We start from the raw sequence: 22739 nt of genomic DNA on the forward strand, positions 1-22739 counted from the left end.
CACACAAACACAAACAAACAAACTTGAAATAAATTTGGACTACTGGCAAAGAAAGAGAGAGACTAACCATTGCACCATTATATTTGGAGCAAAGTTGGCCAGACTAAAAAAAGATCAAATACTGAATATTTTAAAGAGAAATTTGTGTTGAATTTTTAATTTGGTTGGGTTTTTAAAGTTTTAGGTTTTATATTATTTTTGAAAATGGTAAGAGTTGTGTGAGGGTGACTTATCATATTATTTTAAATTTTTGAAATACAAAATCATAAATAATTAGTGCATTTATTTTTTCATTATTTGAATTGTTTCGATTAATATTATTTTTGGAAAGGGTGATGGTGACTTACCGTAATATTTTAAATTTTAAAATTAAAAATCATAGACAATTAGAGGTTTTTTTTTTTTAATTTTTTGACTTAAGGAACCAACCAATAGATTTTTTTTTTTAAAATTTCTTTAAAAATTAATATTTTAACAAAATTAGTTTGGAAGTTTAGAGCTTCCACAATCAATGTTCTTAAAAACCCTCTTTTGCTTATATAATATACTAGCATATCACTCGTGCTATGCACGGATTGTGTTTACAATTATCTATATATGTGAATTGTGATTTTTAAATATATTTTTTTTAAATGTCTTCTTTTTTTTCTTTTTTATATTATATTAAAGTTTAATATTTTAATAATAATCATGTGTGTTGGACTTTTCATGAAATTAAATGTCTTTTTTTATTATTATATTATATTAAAGTTTAATATTTTGATAATAATCATATGTGTTGGATTTTTCAATATTATGAGGGATAATAATCATATGTGTTGGACTTTTCAAAGAATTCTTATGTGTTGAATTTCGAAGATTTTTTTTTTATGCTTGTTCTTAATACATTAAAGTGTTATTATGATGGTAAGACTTGGGAGTTAAAAGAAGTTAATAAATGCTAAGATTTTTTTTTCTTTTTAAATCAAAAAATCAAAAAAATTAGATTGAGAGATTGGATCTCCCACAAAGTTTGAGATTAAAAATCCTCTTTTGTTTAATATATAATATAGATAGGTAGATTATAAAAATTTTCTTAATCTCTGATTTCCCGAGTCCAAAATCCAAACTTATAGCAGCCTTGAGTCCCCCTCCCTTTCAAGTAATTCAAAACCCTGCAAATAAATTTAATTTGCGCTCTCATTATTGGGAATTATCGGACGGCACACATGATACGTGTGTAATTTAAATAACTAATAATGAAAATAAAGAATAAAAAATTTAATATCATAATATACTTAAGTGATAAGTATGTTCTTAATGAAACTTAGGATCTTAAGTTTAAAACTTATTTAAGCTATATATAATAATTTTTTTATTTTAACATATATAAAGTTGTCACGTGACATGAGAAAAAAAAAAATTCACTAAACTAATTTAGACCTTCACTTCATAATAGTACAGATAGATAGATAAAGCAAATCAAATGATTCAAAATTGTGAAATAGAAATTTAATTCGCATTCCCATTACTCACTACCTTAAAATCCTAGATGAATTTTTGTTTCTTTTTTGTGTGACTGCTCAACACTCATAGTATTCTCTCTCCCCCACCAGAATAGGACTGCTCAGTTATACTAAAATAATAATGTTTAGCAAAGATAAAGCAATTGAAACTTTCTTTAAAGAGGCTTCTTAAGAGAAAAAGACTACTTTGATTCCAACCAGTACCAAAAAAAAGGGTGAGGAAGGTGGAGGGTTTTTGTCAATAATGAATTGATATTTATTAAAGAAACAATTCCTAAATCACGTGATAATGGTGTCTAATATATTATATATAAATTCAAAACTATAATAAATAAAAATCAATTTTTATATTTATTAAAAGTATTTCTTATTTGACAATATTGTGGAATTTTTTGTTCCATTACAGAATATCTAAAAGAAGGGAACATATATTTTTCAAAAAGATGGGACTGTTGATCCAACAATCTAGATCCAATCAAATGGGATATCTTGGAATGAACTTAAATAGCAAAAAAATAATAGGAGAAAACTATTTTCAATTGCGTAACAAATCGGAAATTACATACATATAATATATACATTGTACGGGAAAGAAATAAACATTCTCGTATAATCCTGTTGATCAAGTCCGCGTTCCTCCAAACGTCGTCGTTTTACTCCCTAAAAATACAAACGTGAGCTAGTCGGCGGGTGTCTGCCGGAAACTCCTCCGATGCCTAAGTCAGAAAAATAGACAAGTAGACAAAAACTCCGTGTATTCAGGAATCAAAATTGTGTTTTATCTCTCCATAAGTGATATTTGTGAGCTTTTATAGGTTTTATGTGGCATAATCCAAGAAGGACTTTTACTTCTCCATGGAGAGTCCTCATAGGATTCATACTCCTGAAGGATAATGCTTACCCTTCAACACCCCTCACTGCTTAAACCAAGTGAGATGGTTTTACCTCGGCAGGATGACCATACGACCGAGATAACTGTCAGATCGGCTCTTTACTTCCTCACTTCTACCTCGGCTTTGCATACCAAGACCGAGCTATCCGTAGAAGAGTTGGACCGAGCTAACCGAGAACAAAAGTCCCGAAGAAGGCCAGATATACCTCGGTTAAAGATTACGACCGGACCAACCAATTTGGCCGTGGCGACCGAGATAACAACAAGACCTTCTTGGACCGAGCTAATGAAAAAAACCATTTTACTCCGCCTTTCTTACTACGGCCCAAAGCGGCCCATTACCCAATCTCGGCCCAATTTATTCATATAAATTACCCTCTCATATACTTATCAAATTGGCGAAACTATATGATACATTCTTTCATGACCAAATTACCCATATATAATTGTCCAAGTATTTGATTTCTTCAATTTTTCTTTCATCATATTCAATTTTTTTTTCCAGACACACACTGCCTTTGTGCGTAGCCTTCTAACATATATATACACACACATACTTAAATATTGAGGTAACAATTGATATCAGTTTGAAGGTGGATCGACCTGTACAGAATTATAAATCTAACAAATTCCCTTTGTGAGGCGGAGATTGCTTAGGAATGAAGTTCCTGTAAAAGCCTTAAAAGGCTTAGACGTGGCAAAAGATCAATGCAGTATTCTAAGCAATATCAGATCATATATGAAAACGAAACTGTACCCTCACTGAATTAGGTAGAGAAATATGTTTTTCCTTCATTTTTTCAAATAACTTCAAAATAACTGAAAGAGGGAAAGAAAAAGAAAAGAAAAGGGGGTGGAGGAGCAAAAGAAATGGAGAAACCTTGAACCCAAAGCTTCACTATCACCATCACCAACCTCTGTCAGCCTTATCTTTTAAGCAAATACTCATACCCACAGCACCATCATTCTCTCTCTCTCTCTCTCTCTCTCTCTCTCTCACACACACACACACACACACATACACACACATTAACTTCTTCATACAAAACCACAATCTCTACAAATTATTTTGTTGCTTATGATGAAGAAGCTACTCTCTCCCTAGGAGTCTAGTTTTCCCTCAAAGCCTCTTCCTTTTACAAAGAACAATAATGGGGTCTTTCCAAACACCTATGGGAATGCGGAGCTCGACATTGGTAGAAGCATCATGTGGATATTTACTCCAAGAATTGCAGGCAAGTTCTTTAATAGTAATTTATAAACAAATAATGGCAATAGTCGTTTCATTCATGACGGGTAGTTTTTTTTTGGAGGGGAAACAGATGATATGGGATGAAGTTGGAGAAGATCAGTTTGAAAGGGAAAAGGTTCTCCTAGACCTAGAGCAGGAGTGTCTAGAGGTTTATCGCAGAAAAGTTGACAGTGCAAACATTTCAAGAGCACGTCTGCATCAGGAGTTAGCAGAATCAGAGGCTGAATTTACGCACCTCCTTCTTTCCCTCGATGAACGGTCTCTCCCTGGAAGGGTAAGTTGATTGCAGTAAATAAGTTTGTTTTGATACCAACAAGTTGACCTATGCAAACAGAGTACATAGAATCATGTTGCATTTAGCATTTAATCTATTGGGTTAGTTACAGTTTACCCCTCTTAACTATCCCTGAATATAACCTTAATTTCCTCAACTTTAAAACTGTATATTTCAAGACCCTTCAACTAACAAAATTGCTTTATTTTCACCCTCCAGAAAGGAGATCATTGTACTGGTTTTGATAGTTGAAAGGTTTAAATGAACAATTTTAAAGTATATTTGGGGGGGAGGGGTAAGGTAATATTTGGTGATAGTTGACGGGGTAAAGTACAATTAACCCTTTTATTTTAAAACCTGTCAAAAAGCTGAATCATCACCAGTCATATAACTTCAGAGCAATAATCCTGTACAGGAAAATTTCGACGGAAAAAAAATGACAGGAGCAACAATGTTGGGTATTGTATTTAAATAAGTTCATATGATCGGGACAGAATTAGTGATTTTGTGCATACAAATACAAATAATAATACATTACATTTAAAGTATATTGGGGTTATGTGAAAATTAATGTTGGGAATTGTATATGATCGGAACAGAATTATCGATTTGGTACAAACAAGTATATTGGAGTTATGTGAAACTTAATTAATAATAAGCGTAATTAAATCAAGTAACAATTCTGGAATGATGCTAATTTGGAACATTTTATCATCAACAGCCAGAGAAAATGACAGGAACATTAAAAGAGCAGCTAGATTCAATTACCCCAGCTCTACGGGAAATGCAACTGAGGAAAGAAGAGAGGGTGAAGCAATTCCAAGGCGTGCAAAGGCAAATTCAGAAAATTTCTGCAGAAATAGCAGGTCAATCAGAATGCGATGATTCATCATCAAAAATCCAAGTAAATGAGAACGATCTTTCACAGAAAAAACTCGATGAGTACCAAATCGAGCTACAAAGGCTGCATAAAGAGAAGGTACTATAACAGTAATCAATAATTGTTTAGTGAGGACTTAAATTGAGTGTGTGCATCAAGTAATGCCTTTTTTTATTGTTTCCCTTTCTGTTTTCTCTTCAATTGATGTCAAAGAATGACAGACTCCAAAGAGTGGAAAAATATATAAGCACAGTTCAGAACCTGTCTGCCACGTTGGGAATGGATTCGTCAATGATCATCACAAAAGTTCACCCAAGCCTGAATGAATTGTCTGGACTGTCAAAGAACATAAGTGACGGTATTTTGGTTAAACTAAACAGCACAGTAGAGTCTCTTGAAGAAGAAAAACACAAGCGACTAGAGAAGGTAAAACTTATTCAAGCTGTTTTACTCACCACCCTCTGACTTGTCTGTTGCTCAGAGGAAGCATCGACATAATGAATTGTCTTCTCCGTGGATTTTGTGTGGACTTTGCAGCTTCACCATCTTGGTAAAGCATTGACAAACTTGTGGAACCTTATGGATACGCCTTTCGAAGACCGTCAATTGTTCTGTCACATTACTAATTTATTATTATCAGCATCATCGGCTGAAATATCCTCTCCTGGAAGCCTCACCCTTGATATAATCCAGCAGGTTAGTACATATGTAATCAATAATTCTCAAGAGCATCAGCATCACAAGCAAGATTTGATGTTGTTTCGAAATGTTTCAAGGTGGAGGCTGAAGTTAAGAGATTGGATCAATTGAAAGCAAGCAAGATGAAAGAACTTTTCGTTAAGAAACAATTTGAACTCGAGGAGATATGCAATAGATCGCACATGGATATCCCTTCACAGTCAGAGATGGATAATATGATAAATCTAATAAACTCGGGTGGGATTGAGTGAATAATATCTATCTTACATTAGCATAATTTTGTTTTAAGTACTATACTAGTTCACAAACTGACTAATAATGCCTATAAAAAGGGGAGATTGACCACGCTGATCTCCTCATGAGCATGGATGACCAGATATCCAAAGCAAAAGAAGAAGCCTCTAGCAGGAAGGTTATAATGGAGAAGGTGGAAAAGTGGATTTCAGCACGTGACGAGGAGCGATGGCTAGAAGAATATAGTATGGTCAGTTTCTCCTATGTATTGATCTACATGATTAATTGCCTTCTAACTTTCCTCTGTCCATTACATATTTTCTAAACCAATGCATATTTTCAGGATGAGAATCGATATTCAGTCAGTAGAGGTGCTCACAAGAATCTGAAACGTGCAGAACGTGCCCGAGTAATGGTGAACAAAATACCTGGTAGGGTCAGGAAAAGTTTTCATCAATTTTTATCAAACCAAACAGAACATAGCAATGTCCTTTGGACTTGATCAGGTCAAAGACAAGTAACATTTTTGAATAAGATACAAAGTAACTAAGAAAATGCAGAAATCACTCCATAAAATATTAAAATGCAGAAATCACTCTATAAAATATTAAATATTTTAATTAGGCAATCAGTTAGCTTGAAAAAAGGCCAAATACTGTTCCCCAAAACCAGTTTTACAGCCAACTCTGTCAACTCTAAACCATAAGTAGTATGTATCCATGCAATGATTTTCTTGCAGCTTTGGTGGACCTACTGATAGCCAAGACTAAAGATTGGGAAGAGGAACGAAAGAAAGTTTTCTTATATGATGAGGTAAGAAATTCAATTATTTATGAGTATTCCTTGGTATTTTAATTTTATTCTGCTAGTTGTCTTAAACAGTTAAGTTTCTCTAGAAAACTTAATCGGATATATCACATTATACTGTTGTATACAACAAAGGGGTGATGGATTCCAGATGTTGTGAAATAGCATAGATCTTACTATTTCGATAAAACTTGATGACCCACAACACTGCTGACATGTCAATTCTATAAATTATGCTGGCATGTTTATAGTAGTTACAAATCATATATTATTGATTGATGCTTTGATGTATTACAAGATTAATGAATTACAATTCCTATACAATCTATATATAGAAGAAAATGTGGTAGTAGGTGTAGTGGAGGTGATAGTGGGTTAGGTGAAGTGGAGTGTGTGGTGAAGTGGAGGTAGGTGAAGTGGAGTGTGTAGTGGAGTAGGTGAAGGTAAAGATGGGAAATTCTAACAGCCCCCCGCAAACTCAAGGAGGAGAGAAACTAACCAACTTGAGTTTGGAGAGAGTAACAAAACAAGAAAATACATAAAAATAAAAAAGGATAGGAGACACTGTATGGTCGTGTCAGACCGTTGGTGAAGACACTGTATGGGGTGTCATAACGTTGTAGAGGACACTGTATGGTGGTGTCAGACCGATGTAGAAGACAGTTTATGGGGTCATGTCGGACCGTTGTAGAAGACAGTTTATGGGGTCATGTCGGACCGTTGTAGAAGACAGTTTATGGGGTCATGTCGGACCGTTTGTAGAAGACAGTTTATGGGGTCATGTCGGACCGTTGTAGAAGACAGTTTATGGGGTCATGTCGGACCGTTGTAGAAGACAATGTTGTGACAGTTTACGGAGTCTTGCTGGACCCTTGTAGAAACTAACCGGAATCAATGTCGGGACAGTTTACAGAGTCTTGTCGGACCCTTGTAGAAACTAACCGGAATCTATGTCGGGACAGTTTACAGAGTCTTGTCGGACCCATAAAGGAGCTAACCGGAATCAATGTCGGGACAGTTTACAGAGTCTTGTCGGACCCATAAAAAATCGCATCCTCAAAAGGTGCGCTCAATTTTTCAAAAAGCGTGCCATCAAAAGGCGTGCCCAATCCATAAAAAGGTGTGCCGGACATGATGGCGAGGCACGTGGGCACCTTGGCTTTCGTGCCCGTTTGTCGGCTGGTGGCAAGAGGCGCGCGATGCGCATGGCTGCCTTGGCTATTTAACCAAGGTTGATGCTGAGGCTGAGGCTGAGAAAAGCTGCGAAAACCCTCTGAAAAAAACTTCGTTGTGCTCAGAGAGAGAGTCTGTAACACTCTGAGAGAGAGAGTCTGTAACACTCTGTTGCCTAGAAAATGGCTTCATCGTCTTCCCGCGGGCTGCTCACCCTCTTTCCCGACCTCAACGAGTCAACAAGAGAGACAACTGGTGCGGTGGCACTGGAACCTCAACCAAGCGCCCCGGAGTTTACTCCGTTGAACTTTCCGATGCGGTCTGTGGAGCAAAGAATGGCAGTGCAGTCGGATGTGGAGGCCAACCAGTATACTTTAAAGACATGTGTGGAAAGCATGACGGCGGTCACAAATTTGTCGAACCGGCTGCAGAGTAGGACAAATGAGGTGCAGCATTTAAATTCCCAGCTGGCTCTGCTCCAACGCATGTATAAGGATGCGCGAGCAGAGATCAGTGTGCTGAAAGCAGAAAATAAGGAGCTGAAGCGGAAGGCCACCGTGATGTTCCGATTTGGAGGTCTGCCGTATGCTGCAGTAGAGGAGCAGGGAGTAGTGATCGTGCCCAGTGGAGTGGGAAACACGGAGGCAACACCGTCAAGGGCCGCTCAGGACGGGGGCAAAAAGAAGAGACCGGCGGAATAGGCGAAGAAGTGAGGTCGGTTGGTGGCCGGCTGCAGAAAAGAAAACAAAGCTGTTTTTTTTTTTTTTTTTTTTTTTTTTTTTTTGTAAAATTATGATCGGGGTTGATCCCTGAGATAAATAAAATATGGTTTGGTGTGCAAAGCTATATGGTATGAATGGAACGTAAAAAAGATTAAAAATAATGTGAAGGAAAAATAAAGAAAGAAATAAGAAAAATAAATGTGAAATCAAAATGAATGGAATTTGTTTATTATTTTTATTTTTTTTTTATTTTTTTTTTATTTTTTTGAATGAAATTTCATCCCACAATTTCTTGCACGGTTACCGACTCAGTGGAACACTACTAAATAAATATATATAAATAATCACCGAAACTATTTATATATATATATATATATATATAAAGTGACAACCTGTAGCTCATCATTCCAAGCACGCTATCAAAAACAGTGGGCAAAAGAAAAGTGAGAAGTGTGATTTTAAATTGGCAAAAGGAAGAGAGAGAGATTAATAAAATATAAGAGAGTAATGATAAATATGATTAAGTGGGTCTGGTGGAAAGAAGGAACCCGATAGAGAGAGATAAGAGATTGAGTGGGTGCTGTGCTGGGTGCATGGTGAGTCTGATGTGTATATTTTTATTTTTATTTTTTTATTTTTATTGATTTATTTATTTATTTTATTTTTTTTGCTTCAAAAAGATGCTTCAGAAAGATGCCTTTCTCTCCCTAACCTCTCTCCCCCCCCCAAACCGAGAGAGAGAGATCGAGAGTGGTCTGATGGCCTCAGATCAGTTTGAGGGCGACTTCGGCGGCGGCGTGCTCGGCCTGGCGAAGGTGGAGAAGGCGGCGCGGCGCAACGCCGAGCTATCTGCGAGGGCGGCGCAGCTGAGCACGGAGGCGCAGGCAGGGCAGGCTCGGGAGGCCACGGCTGCGGCGCTGCAGGAGCAGCTTCAGCAAGCCATAATGAGCGGCGGCAGCGGAGAGGAGAGGAGAGGGGATGTCGAGTCAGCGGAGGAGGACTGAGAGGAGTAGGCCGGCGAGACGTCGGGCGAGAACCGCCCTCCCTTTCAGGGATGTATTGGAGGCCATTGGCTACATCAATGGCGATTCTTAACCTTGTTCTCCAAGTCAACTTTCCCTTCTTGTTGTCGTGTAGCCATGAGTGTAGAGATCCATTTTCAACGTACTCGTAAACGAGATAGCAATTTCCATCATCAGGGTCTACGCAGAACCCTTCTAGCTTCACTAGATTGCTTATGGCGTTGCAGCAAGACTTTGCTAGCCCAAAATTGGCAACCTTGGCTCTCATGTTTGCATCCAAGAGAATTAGAAAATTTGGGTTTGTCCGGCGGACGGCCAAGGCGAGGCTGCCGTCCGCCGGTAAAGCGGAATCACTAAATTTTTTTAACCTTGCTCTGATACCAAGTTACAAATCATATATTATTGATTGATGCTTTGATGTATTACAAGATTAATGAATTACAATTCCTATACAATCTATATATAGAAGAAAATGTGGTAGTAGGTGTAGTGGAGGTGATAGTGGGTTAGGTGAAGTGGAGTGTGTGGTGAAGTGGAGGTAGGTGAAGTGGAGTGTGTAGTGGAGTAGGTGAAGGTAAAGATGGGAAATTCTAACAGTTTCTTTTACCAGGTTCAACAACAGATTGATAGAAATGCATTTTTACTAAAATTGGCTTCACCCAAATTGCTTAATAAGGTGTTACAAATTAATGAGAAACTGCTCTAAATTAGTGCTGAATAAAGTGAAACTGTAATTTACTTTAAGTTCACAACAAATCAGAAGAATCAGATCAACTTATATGAATATTGAAAGAGGATTTGTACTGCTTCCCGTAGAAAGCACGAACATAAGTGACTCACAGATGCAAGCAGAATTTTTCTTTTGGGTATTTTTTGATTATGCATTTCTGCTATTACAACAAAAAACAAAATTCATGCTTACCTGGGTGATTGCTGCTGTTTTAAGGTACCTCTGCTGGCAATGTTGGAAGAGTACAACATGTTAAGGCAGGAAAGAGAAGAACAGAAGCAAAGACAAAGGGTTAGTATCATGGTCACTATAAAGTGAAGTTCAAATATATGTTCACAAAAAAATAATGCAAACATAAGCCTCCCCCCACCCACTCCTGGGGTAATGCTCTTGTGCTATGTTTGGTTCACTGGAATAAAAGTGGAATAGAATGGAATGCTCATTCCTTAGCCTTTGTATAATGAACATTCTAATAGAATGATCATTCTATTCCACCTGCATTCCAATGAACCAAACACTACATTAAAGATTATGGTGTGCGCAAATGATAAAGCAGAATCCACTATAAGCTTTTCAATTTTCCTTACTTTCTAACAAGTCGGGCTTCTCTCCGCAGGAAAAGAAGAAGGTTCAGATTCAAGTAGTGGTTGAGCAAGAAAATTTGTTTGGGCCCAGGCCAAGCACCGGCAGTCGACGTCTTTCAAACAAAAGCTTAAATGGAGGTTTTAACAATGCTAGCCCTGTAAACAGAAGGCTTTCTCTGGGTATACAGCAACTTGGATTAAATGGCAGCAACTCAGCAACACAGAGCATAGCCTTCATAAAAGAAGGAAAGAAAACACATAGCCAAAAGATACTTGCACGAACTGGCCTTGGTTCTCATAGCAGAGACGATACAGCTTCAGTAGTCTCAACATTTTCTGGCCCCTTCTCACCTTGAAAATGCGATGAAAATTTAGATCCTGCACAAGAATAACTCAGTTAGTTAATTCAGTTTGCAAAGATGGTTGTGTAATTATGCCCATTGTGCTTAAGTCAAACAGCAGTCACTTTGTGCAAATAATGCTGAAGGTTTGGTCTGTATCCAATTCACCACTCCCACTGTCTTGCATAGGCAGGATCAAACTGCGTAATGGCCTTTCTAATTATGCCTCGCATCTTTTCAAGAAGGGCCCCGCCTTGAACCTCAAGGGATTTGTGATGGAATATGCAAACAAAAACAGTTTTTTGATCAATTTATTATTCTGTGTTGTACAGTATAATATTACATGTACCAAGAAGTACAGTGAAAGATGCTTTCAATCAACGAGCAGCAGTTCCTTGATGGTGAATTGAGCAATGCCATGTTTCATCTTGCTCAATGTGTGTGTAAGAATAATAGTTTCTTTTTGTTGGGTTTTGTTGAATAATTGTACTAAGGGTATTACGGCAATTTGATTATGTAAACCCTAGCATATATATTGTTGTCTTCACAGCACACATTGTACTATTCTCTGCTTTCATTATAGTGAAACTGGTGTGAGCCATGGATATAGGCAAACTTCCCAAACCACAAAAATTTGTGTCGTGTTTTCTTGTCTGTGATTTGATTCTTCTTGCTATTTTGTGTGTTTGTGTGGTTTATTCCACAACACCTTTATCCGTGATCTACTAAGTAAGACTGAAGCAGAAACGATTCTGGTCTCATAATTTTTTAGTGCATGCAAAAAAGAACACAGCTATTACAAATTAAAAAATCAGGACAGAATTTTGAGAAATGGAGTCCAAAATAATGGTTTCCAAAATGTCATAAAATGGAAGTTGTTAAGATTTCAAAAATCAATTTTAGCATTATGATTTCTTCCAAACACTGATTCATCAGTAACACAATTGACTACAATTCTAAAGCAAAAACTTGAAATCCGTTTTGCCAATCAATCCCGAAAAATTCAGGAAGTATATGATTCAAGGAAAAGGTTATAATTAAACTAAAAAATTCTTAGTAGCCAAAGCTATTAGAGGAAGCATGGATATCAAAATGCTGCATTCAGACTAAGGGAATAAAATGGAGTTTCTTAGGAAGCCACATCAGTAGACAGTAAGATGTGCCCAGTGGAGGCACGAAGGGCTGCCTACTCCATGGTGTTGCAGAATGGAATCAAGCTTTACGAAAAACCTCCATCCAGAGAATGAGATCCACCACAGAACATAAACTCAATTATCCCTTCATTGCCATTCCATATTACTCATTATGCGTCCCATCTACATCCATTTGTTTCACCAAGAATGACTCTCCTGAATTTGTCATTTGTTCATGTTTTGAGAGGACAATGTATAGCTGATCCTTGAATTCAGTTAATCTGAAACTCCTTAAGAAATGCAGTCAAAAATTCTAATAATAATAATTGTTAACTGTTAGAATTTCCCATCTTTACCTTCACCTACTCCACTACACACTCCACTTCACCTATCTCCACTTCACCACACACTCCACTTCACCTAACCCACTATCACCTCCACTACACCTACTACCACATTTTCTTCTATATATAGATTGTATAGGAATTGTAATTAATCAATCAATAATATACATCAATCAGAAATCAATCAATAATACATAAATTCTTACATGGTATCAGAGCAGGTTTAGAATCTAATATTTTCGCTTCTCCGGCGGGCGGCAACCTCACCTTAGCTGCCCGCCGGACCTCAACCTAGTCTGCTAAAATTTTTCTACACATACCTTAAAATTTCCTTTCTTCCACCTGCTGAGTGCACAAACCACAGACAGCACACATACAATTCTCTCTCTCTCTGGTTTCATCAGAGCTCTTCATCAAACTCATCTTCAACTTGTTCACGTCCTCCAACGCTGCTTCTGATAATTGTTTGTTCTCTATCACCGCAGTCCCGGTCTCAGGTAAGGAGCTGTCTTTCGAGAAAGCAATCGTCAATGATCCAAGGGGTGATTGGGTAAAAAGAATAGAACCACCATCGGTATAGGTTCCAACTGCTTTCCACTAGGCAACACAATTTTCTGTAACCTTCTCTGAGTATTGTTGCCCTGTTAATGGCAAGATCATAGTCACCTGTGTGAACTTCTCAAAGGGACCGGAAACGATATCCCTGAAAAACTCGACGGAGTCCGTCAGCTCCTCTGTACTCTTGCCCTTCCATTTAACGGCAAGCGAGGGAATGGCGCTATCTTCGAGGTACACTCCGATGGCCGTGAACTTTATAAACTTCCCTTGGATTTCCAAACCCCTCTCTCCTGCGCCGCCGAGGAAGAAGGACTTGACCGTGCCCGGAGGTTTGACAGTGGGAGGGAGCTGCTTGTGGACCGACTCCCGCTGCTCTCCTCATGGCTTTCGATTGAGCAAGCATCTCATCATGATTCCGTTTCTCCAATATATCTCATCATAGTTCCACTTTACTACTTTGTTTCTTTCTTTTTAATTTATTTATTATTATTTTTTTTTATATCTCTTCTTTTCAAACCGGCCGACACGCACATGCCTACATAGGCACTCATTCACCCCACTCCATTATCATATATTATAATATATTATACTCCATACTCTCCACTCACAGATTCACACACCCACTATCTCTTACAATAAGTTTTCATTTGTTTTTCCACCTACTATATTTTAATATGTAACCATATACATATATATATTTTGACTTCAATTTCTTTTCTTTTTTCTCTTTTCTATCTATCATATATATTATTCCTATTATTATTATTATTAAACAAAAAAAAAAAACAAAAAAAAAAACAAAAAAAAAAACCAAAGCCGAACAACCCATTGCAGGTTTTCACAACATCGTGGGCCACGCAACCTTTTTTTTTCATTATTATTTCTTAAAAAAAAAAAAAAAAAAAAAAAAAACCAAACTCATTTTATTCATGTCGGGGCTCACCCCGATCACCATTTTACACAAAAAAAAAAAAAAAAAAAAAAACAACCACATCCACAGGCGGGATTTTTTCTTCTCTACTCTGCCGCAGGTCTTTTCTTCTTGCCTCCGTCCTGGACGGCCCTTGACGGTGCTGTCTCCGTGTTTTCCACGCCGCCAAGCACGTTCACTCCCCCATACTCCTCCACTGCAGCATATGGAGGACCTCCAAATCGGAACATCACGGTGGCCTTCCGCTTCAGCTCCTTGTTTTCTGCCCTTAGCACGCTTATCTCTGCTCGCGCATCCTTATACATGCGTTGGAGCAGAGCCAGCTGGGAGTTTACATGTTGCACCTCATTTGTCCTACTCTGCAGCCGGTTCGACAAATTTGTGACCGCCGTCATGCTTTCCACACATGCCTTCAGAGTATACTGATTGGCCTCCACATCTGACAGCACCGCCATTTTTTGCTCCACCGACCGCATCGGAAAGTTCAACGGAGTAAACTCCGGGACGCTTGGTTGAGTTTCCAGTGCCACCGCACCAGTTCTCTCTCTCGTTGACTCGTTGAGGTCAGGAAAGAGGGTGAGCAGCCCGCGGGAAGACGATGAAGCCATTTTCTCGGCACCAGAGTGTTACACAGTGTCTCTCTCAGAAATCTCTCTCAGAAAACAGAGTGTTACAGATTCTCTCTCAGAAACCTCTCTCAGAATATCTCTCGCCGTTTTTCTCTGCCTCAGCCTCAGCCTCTGTCTTATAGCCGAGGCAGCCACGCGCATCGCGCGCTTTTTGACGCCGACAAACGGGCACGCCAACCAAGGCACTCACGTGCCTCGCCATGATGACTCCGGCACGCCTTTTGATAAAGTGGGCACGCCTTTTGATGGCACGCCTTTTGATAAAGTGGGCACGCCTTTTGATGGCACGCTTTTTGATGAATTGGGCACGCCTTTTGATGGCACGCCTTTTGACAAAATTGGGCACACCTTTTGAGGGTGCGACTCTACAAGGGTCCGACAAGACTCTGTAAACTGTCCCGACATTGATTCCGGTTAGTTTCTACAAGGGTCCAGCAAGACTCCGTAAACTGTCACAACATTGTCTTCTACAACGGTCCGACATGACCCCATAAACTGTCTTCTACAAACGGTCCGACATGACCCCATAAACTGTCTTCTACAACGGTCCGACATGACCCCATAAACTGTCTTCTACAACGGTCCGACATGACCCCATAAACTGTCTTCTACAACGGTCCGACATGACCCCATAAACTGTCTTCTACATCGGTCTGACACCACCATACAGTGTCCTCTACAACGTTATGACACCCCATACAGTGTCTTCACCAACGGTCTGACACGACCATACAGTGTCTCCTATCCTTTTTTATTTTTATGTATTTTCTTGTTTTGTTACTCTCTCCAAACTCAAGTTGGTTAGTTTCTCTCCTCCTTGAGTTTGCGGGGGGCTGTTAGAATTTCCCATCTTTACCTTCACCTACTCCACTACACACTCCACTTCACCTATCTCCACTTCACCACACACTCCACTTCACCTAACCCACTATCACCTCCACTACACCTACTACCACATTTTCTTCTATATATAGATTGTATAGGAATTGTAATTAATCAATCAATAATATACATCAATCAGAAATCAATCAATAATACATAAATTCTTACATAAATTCTTACATTAACTTAGAAAATACACAACTCAATTCAACATACACTTTGTATTTGTGAAGAGCTTCATTTCTTCTGGCTATGTCATTTTCCCTTGTATTATTGTTTGAAGGATTGCCTGCAAGAAAAATATACCTTAAAACCTGGATCCTCTAAAGCAGCATGTAACAACCTCAAAATAAACCCATAACTTATACATTCATGATACAAGAAACGGACAATACATTCCATAAATCAAAGTGTTTACTACAAAAGTGTTACATGTTGACAACAAAAGTAAATATCCTGCGGGCTTACAACTTTCCAAGTCAACACTTGGGTTCAACAAAAGAAGAGTCTAACTCTTTATACAAAATAAGCCCTTGGCTTGATTTACATGTAACACAAAGATAACATCAAAAAGATCTTCCAGTCACTAGGCCTCCCAAGCTATGTCCTTGGAGGTTGCATATCACCTGAACCTGAAAATGATGTCCCATAAAGGGTGAGCTAATGCCCAGTAGAGATACACTAAACCAGATATAAGCAATGACTAAAACAATAGCATTTGATAGATGGTTAACACTTATAAACCAATTTATATCACAATACAATTCCATGACAATCAAGTCCATGTTGCGCCCTACTTTCCTTTACTTATCCAATTTTCCATTTATACAAACATGGCTCAGAACCTGACCCAAACAATTTTCATGAGACAACAACTCATATAAAAATACTTCCAATATTAATAATTCAAATGAGCCTAAAGCTCACATTACAACACTTTCATTTCAAATGAGATAACAACTCACATTAAACACTTTCATACTTCAAGTGATACACATATTTGCTGTATCAATGGAGTTCATCCCCTATCTCCTCCCAAAATAGGTTTGAGAGTCCATCCGCTATCTCCTCTCAAACCATGGAGTACATCCCCTATCTCTTCCCAAATAATATGCATATACAATGTAATTAAACACTTATCATACACAATAATCAATCAATACACATATTTGCTGTATTAACCCAACCATCATATTCAATGACATAATCAATGTGATTAGTTTCAGTTTTCCCTAATCGACATACAGTGTCTACAACAATCAAGACTATCTTCCACCGATAGCCCAAAGCAGTTATCTCTAAACAGATAATAAATTTATCAACAGATAAAACATCGACATTCTCATGGGTGAGTGATTAAATTGTCCAACTACACCAATCAATCTCATAATTTCTCAATTTCATGATTTTCAACTCAATTTCGTATTTCCCCACATTAATTATACAAATTAATTTATTACAATGATTAGGGCATTTTCCCCCTTTCTCAATATCAACCCTAAGGTTCGATTTCATCATTTCAACAACAATAATACCATTTTTTCCAAGGTCTCATATACACATGGGTTTAAACATTTGAAAACCCCTCTTTATAAATTACAAAACCAAACCCTAACTTATCCCAAAATTACCAAACACCACCAACTAATCAAAATACATAAAACTTATGCCAAAACTCATAAGATGGAGTAGGTTATCCCTACCTCGAAATAGATAGACCAAATGGAGAAGATGGCGAAAATCCAAAGTGCTACAAACCCACAAATTTTCAGATTAAAAGGAAGCCCAAGTCACCCTCTATCTTTCTTACAAAGAGGTTAGGGTAGAAACACACTATAAGTAGATCAATCCCTAGAGAGAAGGTATATAGAGAGAGAGGGAGAGTCGGTTCTAGGGTTTACGTAAAAGAGGAGATGAAAAAGTCAAGTGTAATCCCGCTGCTGTCAACTGAAATACACCAGGCTCGCTCGAGCGAAGGAGTGGTCGCTCGAGCGACCAGACACAAAGGACACTCGCTCGAGCGTAGAAAGCCTCGCTCGAGCCAACAATTCAAATCTTCAGGTCTGCAACCCAGAAGTACACTCAAGCGAAAAAAAGCTCGCTCGAGCAAAGAAACTCAAAACATACAGTTCACTCGCTCGAGCGAAGGAAAGCTCTCTCGAGCCAAGAATCAAAACCATCAGGTCAAAAAGAGACGCAGACGCAAGCTCGAGCGCAAGGCTTCTCACTCGAGCCACCAGACACAAGACCCAACTCTCGCTCGGGCGAAGGAACTAAAACAAAGAGCTCGCTCGAGCGACAAAATCCTCGCTCGAGCGAAAAACCAAAATTCTGGGCAGCAACCATTTGCTCCCAATCACCCCCAACCTGTAACAAACCTGCCCAAAACATCCTACAACTCAAATACAAAGTATTGAAGGACGGAAACAAGATATATACAACATCCCACACCACGGAACCTATGCTCGGGATACAATAATGAATGGAGGGAAAACCGGGGTCGCTATACAGCACAACAGAACTAGAGTGAATTTCTGAGTTCATATTTTGTTCACAAAGCTGGCCTTGATGATATCTCAATGAATGTCCTTATTACATGAAAGTAAAAGACGGTTAAACCCTTAAAATTCCATGCTATGCAGTGAATTGTGGCAACATGCATTCTAATGAATACCAAAGAAGCTGTAAGCTACGTATGACCTTAGAGGTTGTTTGGGAATAGATTATTTTAGTAACTATTTAGTTTTTATGAAAAGATGTGAAATGTGGCAGAGAAGTGATGTGACCTAAAAAAAAGGTGATGTGACCAAAATAGGATAAAAAGGCAATAAGTATACTTTGTTAGGTGGTTGCCAAACAATCCCTTAGCCAACATAACCCATAACGAGATCAAATTAAGGCTTCATAAAAAGGTTACATTCTGCTTGGAATCAAAAAGTAGTTTCTTCACTTTTGTAGTTGGTTCAACAAGTTTTCATGTTGAGACATCCTTTTAAAGCCAAAATTGTATGGCCTTTCTGCTGCAAAAGTTTCCATGTGTACAATTCATCCGTAGTATATGTGGCACCATAATATTGTCCTTGTCACAAAGATAGTGAAAGAGCATTTGATTTGAAGGAGACAATCAAGCTGCAAGTAAAAGGACATGCAAGCTGGTAGAGAAGCAAAAGTGTGAGGTGATTATTGGATTAAGAGAACACACAAGCAATCTACAAATGAAGATTGAATGACAAAAAATAAAAAATAAGAAGTAAGAAATTTATCATTGGATAAAGCATATAACATACATGGAGCTCGAATGGCTGTTGCGTTCTCCTCATTCTCTCTAGTTTTCATAGGGATACTAAGATTGGAATACTGCACAATGTAACAGATGCCTACTTAAAATACACATTAATGAAAGATCTAAAATTTTGAGAGGGAACAAGAACTACAAATAATTTCAGAAGTATAGATTAACATGGACTAGTCAAACATGGACTGGTCGAACATACAATTATACCAATAAAAATATACATCTAAAGACCAGTCCATTTTCTGCATGGAAATTTGAAGGTATGTGCAACGCATAGACAGAGAAATTTTCACTTTTACCTTGAGCATATAGCTAACATTTGGATTATAATAAACATCACTCAGTTATACGATTCAACTAACAAACATAAATACATAGATCCTGTAAATACAAAACATGCAGAGCTTATAGCAAATTGACACTATTTTCAATAAAGTTTTCTAGGTATAACATGCATAGAATGAGTTCTTTCACTATTTTCCACTCCAGATATCGAATGCGACTGATTGACAGAATGTTTACTCAAATTGACACTTTCTTATGCCTACGTATATAAAGGGCATAAGTTATGATACTAGATCCAACCTAGTTTACTTGAAGTGTGAAAACAGAAAAGCTGGTGTGTTTGATATGTGTTTTGAGATAAATTTTCAAAAAAAAATTTGGAAAGAGAGTTTAAAAAAAAAAATTAGTTTGTTTTGTTGTATATTTTGAAAATAGTTTGAGAGTTTGGAATGATTTGATATTTTGTTATAGCTGAGTAGATATATATAAGAGAAAAAGTGATTGAGAAGGAGAGAGAAGAGAGAAAAAATGATCGATTGATATGTAAGAGAGAGAAAATGATTTTGGAAAAAAAAAATTCAAAAAAAATTTCTCAAAAATTATATCTTGAGATATAAACCAAACAAGCCCTTTTATGTTTCAATTATATCGGACAAAAAATAATTTTATTTTGCCAAGAAACCTAGGAGATAATGCGAATTTCCTGATCACGTTTCAATCCTTTGTTCACATCCATTGCAATAGATACCTTTCCCCTTCCCTGTCTCTTCAACATTCTTGAATGGCATTTTTGGATATAGTGCATCAAGTGATAACGAGAATATGTCAAGTACAATATCTCTTTGACACTAGGATTCTCAGAGAGCCAGACAGAAATTTCTTTGGATTTAACAACCTCAGATTTGTCCAATGATTCTAACCATGAATGAACTGGACTCCATTGTGCAGAGCGTTGGGAGTGAGCCTGCAAAAAGTTAAATTGATTACTTCCTTGACTTGCCATGCAGAATGAAATATAGCAATAACAACTATCAAGATAGAGTAAGCAAAATTATAACAAGATTATTAGTATAACTCATCCTTTTTTTTAGCAAGTTTTGGCAAGGGTTGCACTTTGAATGGTTTCTCTTGTGCATAAAAATGGTATGATTGCTTTTCGTATCTTTACCATGTTTTAATAGTGTCAATCACTCATGCCAGCGAGCCCAAGAAGTGTAGTTCCGAATGCCTTTGCAATGACTCCTTCAGACTGTTACACCTATAAATCAGAAAGTGATGATCTCATTCGTGTCAACACTTGGTATCACAGAATTACATCCCAATTCAAAAAATAAAGTGAGAATGGCAATAGGTTTCCGGTGTCTCTTACTGTAAAAATACAAACTAAAAGTTCAAGTTCCTTTAAAAGCAGAAAATGTTGTGTTACATATTTCTACCTATAGAAAATTGTTAATTGCCAGCTGTTCATACCATTCTTGTATTCAACATTACTATTTGGGAAAAAATAAAAGTGTAAACAATTGATGAAAAATGATACTGATGCAATGAATGCCATGAGAACAACTGAAGACACGTGCCATGGCATTAGGGAATGGGCTATAATGCTAGATAGAACTGTATAAATTCAGCACGCATGTGTGGAATGCATCAAAAACTGTAAAGCAATTCAACACACATTTTCAGTGAATGCTAGTTAAATTCGTTTACTCTGCACATTTTCTTCGCATCATTATCATATCTGATCACTAAAGACATAAATTAATCTTCAGAATGGTTACCAAATAGGCCTGACTTTTTCATTTATTTGTTGATTTCAAATGGGTTTGTGTGTGAGCTAAATCTATAGGCTATATATCTTCAGAATGGTTACCAAATAACTCACTGCTGCTTCATTGGGTGATGTGATTATTCGTCCATATCACCCCAGTGTGTACATAACCAAGTTCATAACTCAACTATGGGTTTTTGAATTTACACACAGAAATAACAAATTCAAACATAAAAACACTACAAATTAAGCTCAAACTGGGAAGAACGGGTAAGCACTGTTTTTTGATCACCACTGATATCAATTTACAACAGCTCACACCGCACAGTGACAAATCAAAACAACCATTAATGAGCCCAAATTTCCACTTCTCCCCGCCCCTAATTAAGAGAGTACGACAAAAACAGCGATTAATTGCATATCTTTTTTAATGATTTTACACCATCCAAATACTTCATCAAAATAACCTAAATTAAATCATCAAACCAGTACAATTTTCATAGATTGGCAACAAAAAAAAAATTGAAAAAAAACTAAGAACCCTTCTGAAAGAAATCATCGATCCGCCGAGTCCCAGCCGGAACCGGTTTCTCCGCTGACCGAGTCCGGGCCTCAGGTGGGCGATCCGCCGGCTGCGAAGACATCGGAAGCGAGTCGAGGAGGAAATCGCTAGTCGGCTGGTGCCTTTTGACGGCGACTCTCAAATGCTCGAGCTTGATTGTCTTGCGCTTCTTCTCGATCGCGACTCGGGCAGATTTCTCGGCGAGGAATTGGAGGAAGAGATCGGTGGAGCACGAGATGAGGAATAGGGCCTCCGAGTTGACCTTGTTGATGTCTTTGTCGAGTTTCATGATTTTCTTGACTCGGCTATTCGGGAACGTTGGTGAGATGGTCTCTATGTCATTGTTGTTGTTCTCTTCGTCTTCTTCTTCGTCGGCCATTGATGGGGGCCTGAAACTGAGAATGAGTGAACTGTTGGGATCGGAATCTGTCTATAGGGTTTTTGGGATTGGCGGGAAAATATGTTTGACGGATTTTAATGGACAATAAAGCCCCTAGTGAGATTTATGTGTCCTAACTTAGGGCTAGTTTGGCATGTACTAAATAAGTCAAAAAATTAAAAAGTCATTATCTTATTTAAGTTATATCATCTTATTTAAATCACATTACTTCTCTAACACATCACATCAAACCCAACTCAAGCCCAACCCAAACCCACCAATAAGTCAAAAAGTACACTTTTTTAAGACATTCCAAACCAACCCTTATCGTGCGAAACTTTGGGGGGTTTTTATTTTGGTAAGGTTCTTTCGGTCATTTCGGATTGCGCGCCTGTGAACCAGAATAGTGAAATGCGCGCCAAAATAAAATCCTAACGAATAAAAGTTTATGCTATTTTGCCTAAAATTTAATTTTGGTTTCAATTTTTCAGATTAAAATTTTTCAAAATTGAATTTTTTGTTTTTTATGTTTTTTTATTTTTAGTAAATATTTTTAAAATTTTAAACATTTTTTTACTTTTTAAAATGTACCTTACTTAGATTTATCTAAAAAATAAAATATTTATGAAAAAAATATTTTAAAGTTTTAATAAATACCAAAAATATGAAAAATAAATATTAAGGGAACGGAAGAGAGGAAATAGCACTGAAACTAGGGCTGGGCATAGGGTCATCCGAACCGCCCAAACCGCCCTACCCGATCCGAACCGCGCATGTATGGGCGGTTTCGCAAACACATTAGGGTAGGGTGCGGTTTGGATTTTATGTAAATTTCGGATTGCGGGCGGGTTGCAGGTT

General features: G+C 37.7%; 3 protein-coding genes, 1 long non-coding RNA gene and 1 pseudogene across 4 annotated transcripts; 1 reads left to right on the plus strand and 4 right to left on the minus strand.

Moving 5' to 3' along the window:
* Positions 1-2962: 2962 nt before the first annotated feature.
* Positions 2963-11748, plus strand: MAP65-8 (microtubule-associated protein 65-8). The gene is made up of 11 exons (XM_028238109.2): positions 2963-3632; positions 3720-3923; positions 4645-4902; positions 5017-5229; positions 5341-5499; positions 5580-5739; positions 5835-5986; positions 6080-6167; positions 6476-6549; positions 10407-10481; positions 10807-11748. The coding sequence occupies exons 1-11, from the start codon at positions 3549-3551 to the stop codon at positions 11128-11130; spliced, it is 1791 nt and encodes a 596-aa protein (XP_028093910.2). The 5' UTR covers positions 2963-3548; the 3' UTR covers positions 11131-11748.
* A 1165-nt stretch (positions 11749-12913) lies between these two features.
* On the minus strand, positions 12914-13528 carry LOC145792090 (chalcone--flavanone isomerase pseudogene; annotated as a pseudogene).
* Positions 13529-14048: 520 nt separating this feature from the next.
* On the minus strand, positions 14049-14917 carry LOC145791198 (uncharacterized). Its single transcript, XR_014331071.1, has 2 exons — positions 14774-14917; positions 14049-14731 (listed from the first exon to the last, which is right to left on the minus strand). It is a non-coding gene; the product is annotated as an uncharacterized LOC145791198 (long non-coding RNA).
* A 1070-nt stretch (positions 14918-15987) lies between these two features.
* LOC145791195 (uncharacterized) lies at positions 15988-21976 on the minus strand. The gene is made up of 4 exons (XM_082871469.1): positions 20341-21976; positions 19921-20136; positions 18880-18949; positions 15988-16224 (listed from the first exon to the last, which is right to left on the minus strand). Exons 1-4 carry the CDS (start codon positions 20341-20343, stop codon positions 16193-16195), a joined length of 321 nt encoding a protein of 106 aa, XP_082727595.1. The 5' UTR covers positions 20344-21976; the 3' UTR covers positions 15988-16192.
* On the minus strand, positions 21474-21881 carry NF-YC13 (nuclear factor Y, subunit C13). Its single transcript, XM_028237595.2, has one exon. It carries the CDS (start codon positions 21879-21881, stop codon positions 21474-21476), a length of 408 nt encoding a protein of 135 aa, XP_028093396.1.
* Positions 21977-22739: the final 763 nt, after the last annotated feature.

The sequence above is a fragment of the Camellia sinensis genome, chromosome 5 (genome assembly GCF_055761805.1).
Source record: "Camellia sinensis isolate YWXY chromosome 5, ASM5576180v1, whole genome shotgun sequence".
Classification (NCBI taxonomy): domain Eukaryota; kingdom Viridiplantae; phylum Streptophyta; class Magnoliopsida; order Ericales; family Theaceae; genus Camellia; species Camellia sinensis.

What these genes read in the sequence shown, in the direction of transcription:
- NF-YC13 (XM_028237595.2), bottom strand. Translation starts at nt 21,881, where the DNA reads ATGGCCGACGAAGAAGAAGACGAAGAGAACAACAACAATGACATAGAG.
- MAP65-8 (XM_028238109.2), top strand. Translation starts at nt 3,549, where the DNA reads ATGGGGTCTTTCCAAACACCTATGGGAATGCGGAGCTCGACATTGGTA. An exon ending in GATAAATCTAATAAACTCGG is followed by an intron (nt 5,740 to 5,834) that starts GTGGGATTGAGT and finishes GCCTATAAAAAG; the next exon opens with GGGAGATTGACCACGCTGAT. An exon ending in AATGGTGAACAAAATACCTG is followed by an intron (nt 6,168 to 6,475) that starts GTAGGGTCAGGA and finishes ATTTTCTTGCAG; the next exon opens with CTTTGGTGGACCTACTGATA.
- LOC145791195 (XM_082871469.1), bottom strand. An exon ending in AGAGACAGGGAAGGGGAAAG is followed by an intron (nt 18,950 to 19,920) that starts GTATCTATTGCA and finishes TACATTGTGCAG; the next exon opens with TATTCCAATCTTAGTATCCC. An exon ending in AACAGCCATTCGAGCTCCAT is followed by an intron (nt 16,225 to 18,879) that starts GTATGTTATATG and finishes CATCATTTTCAG; the next exon opens with GTTCAGGTGATATGCAACCT.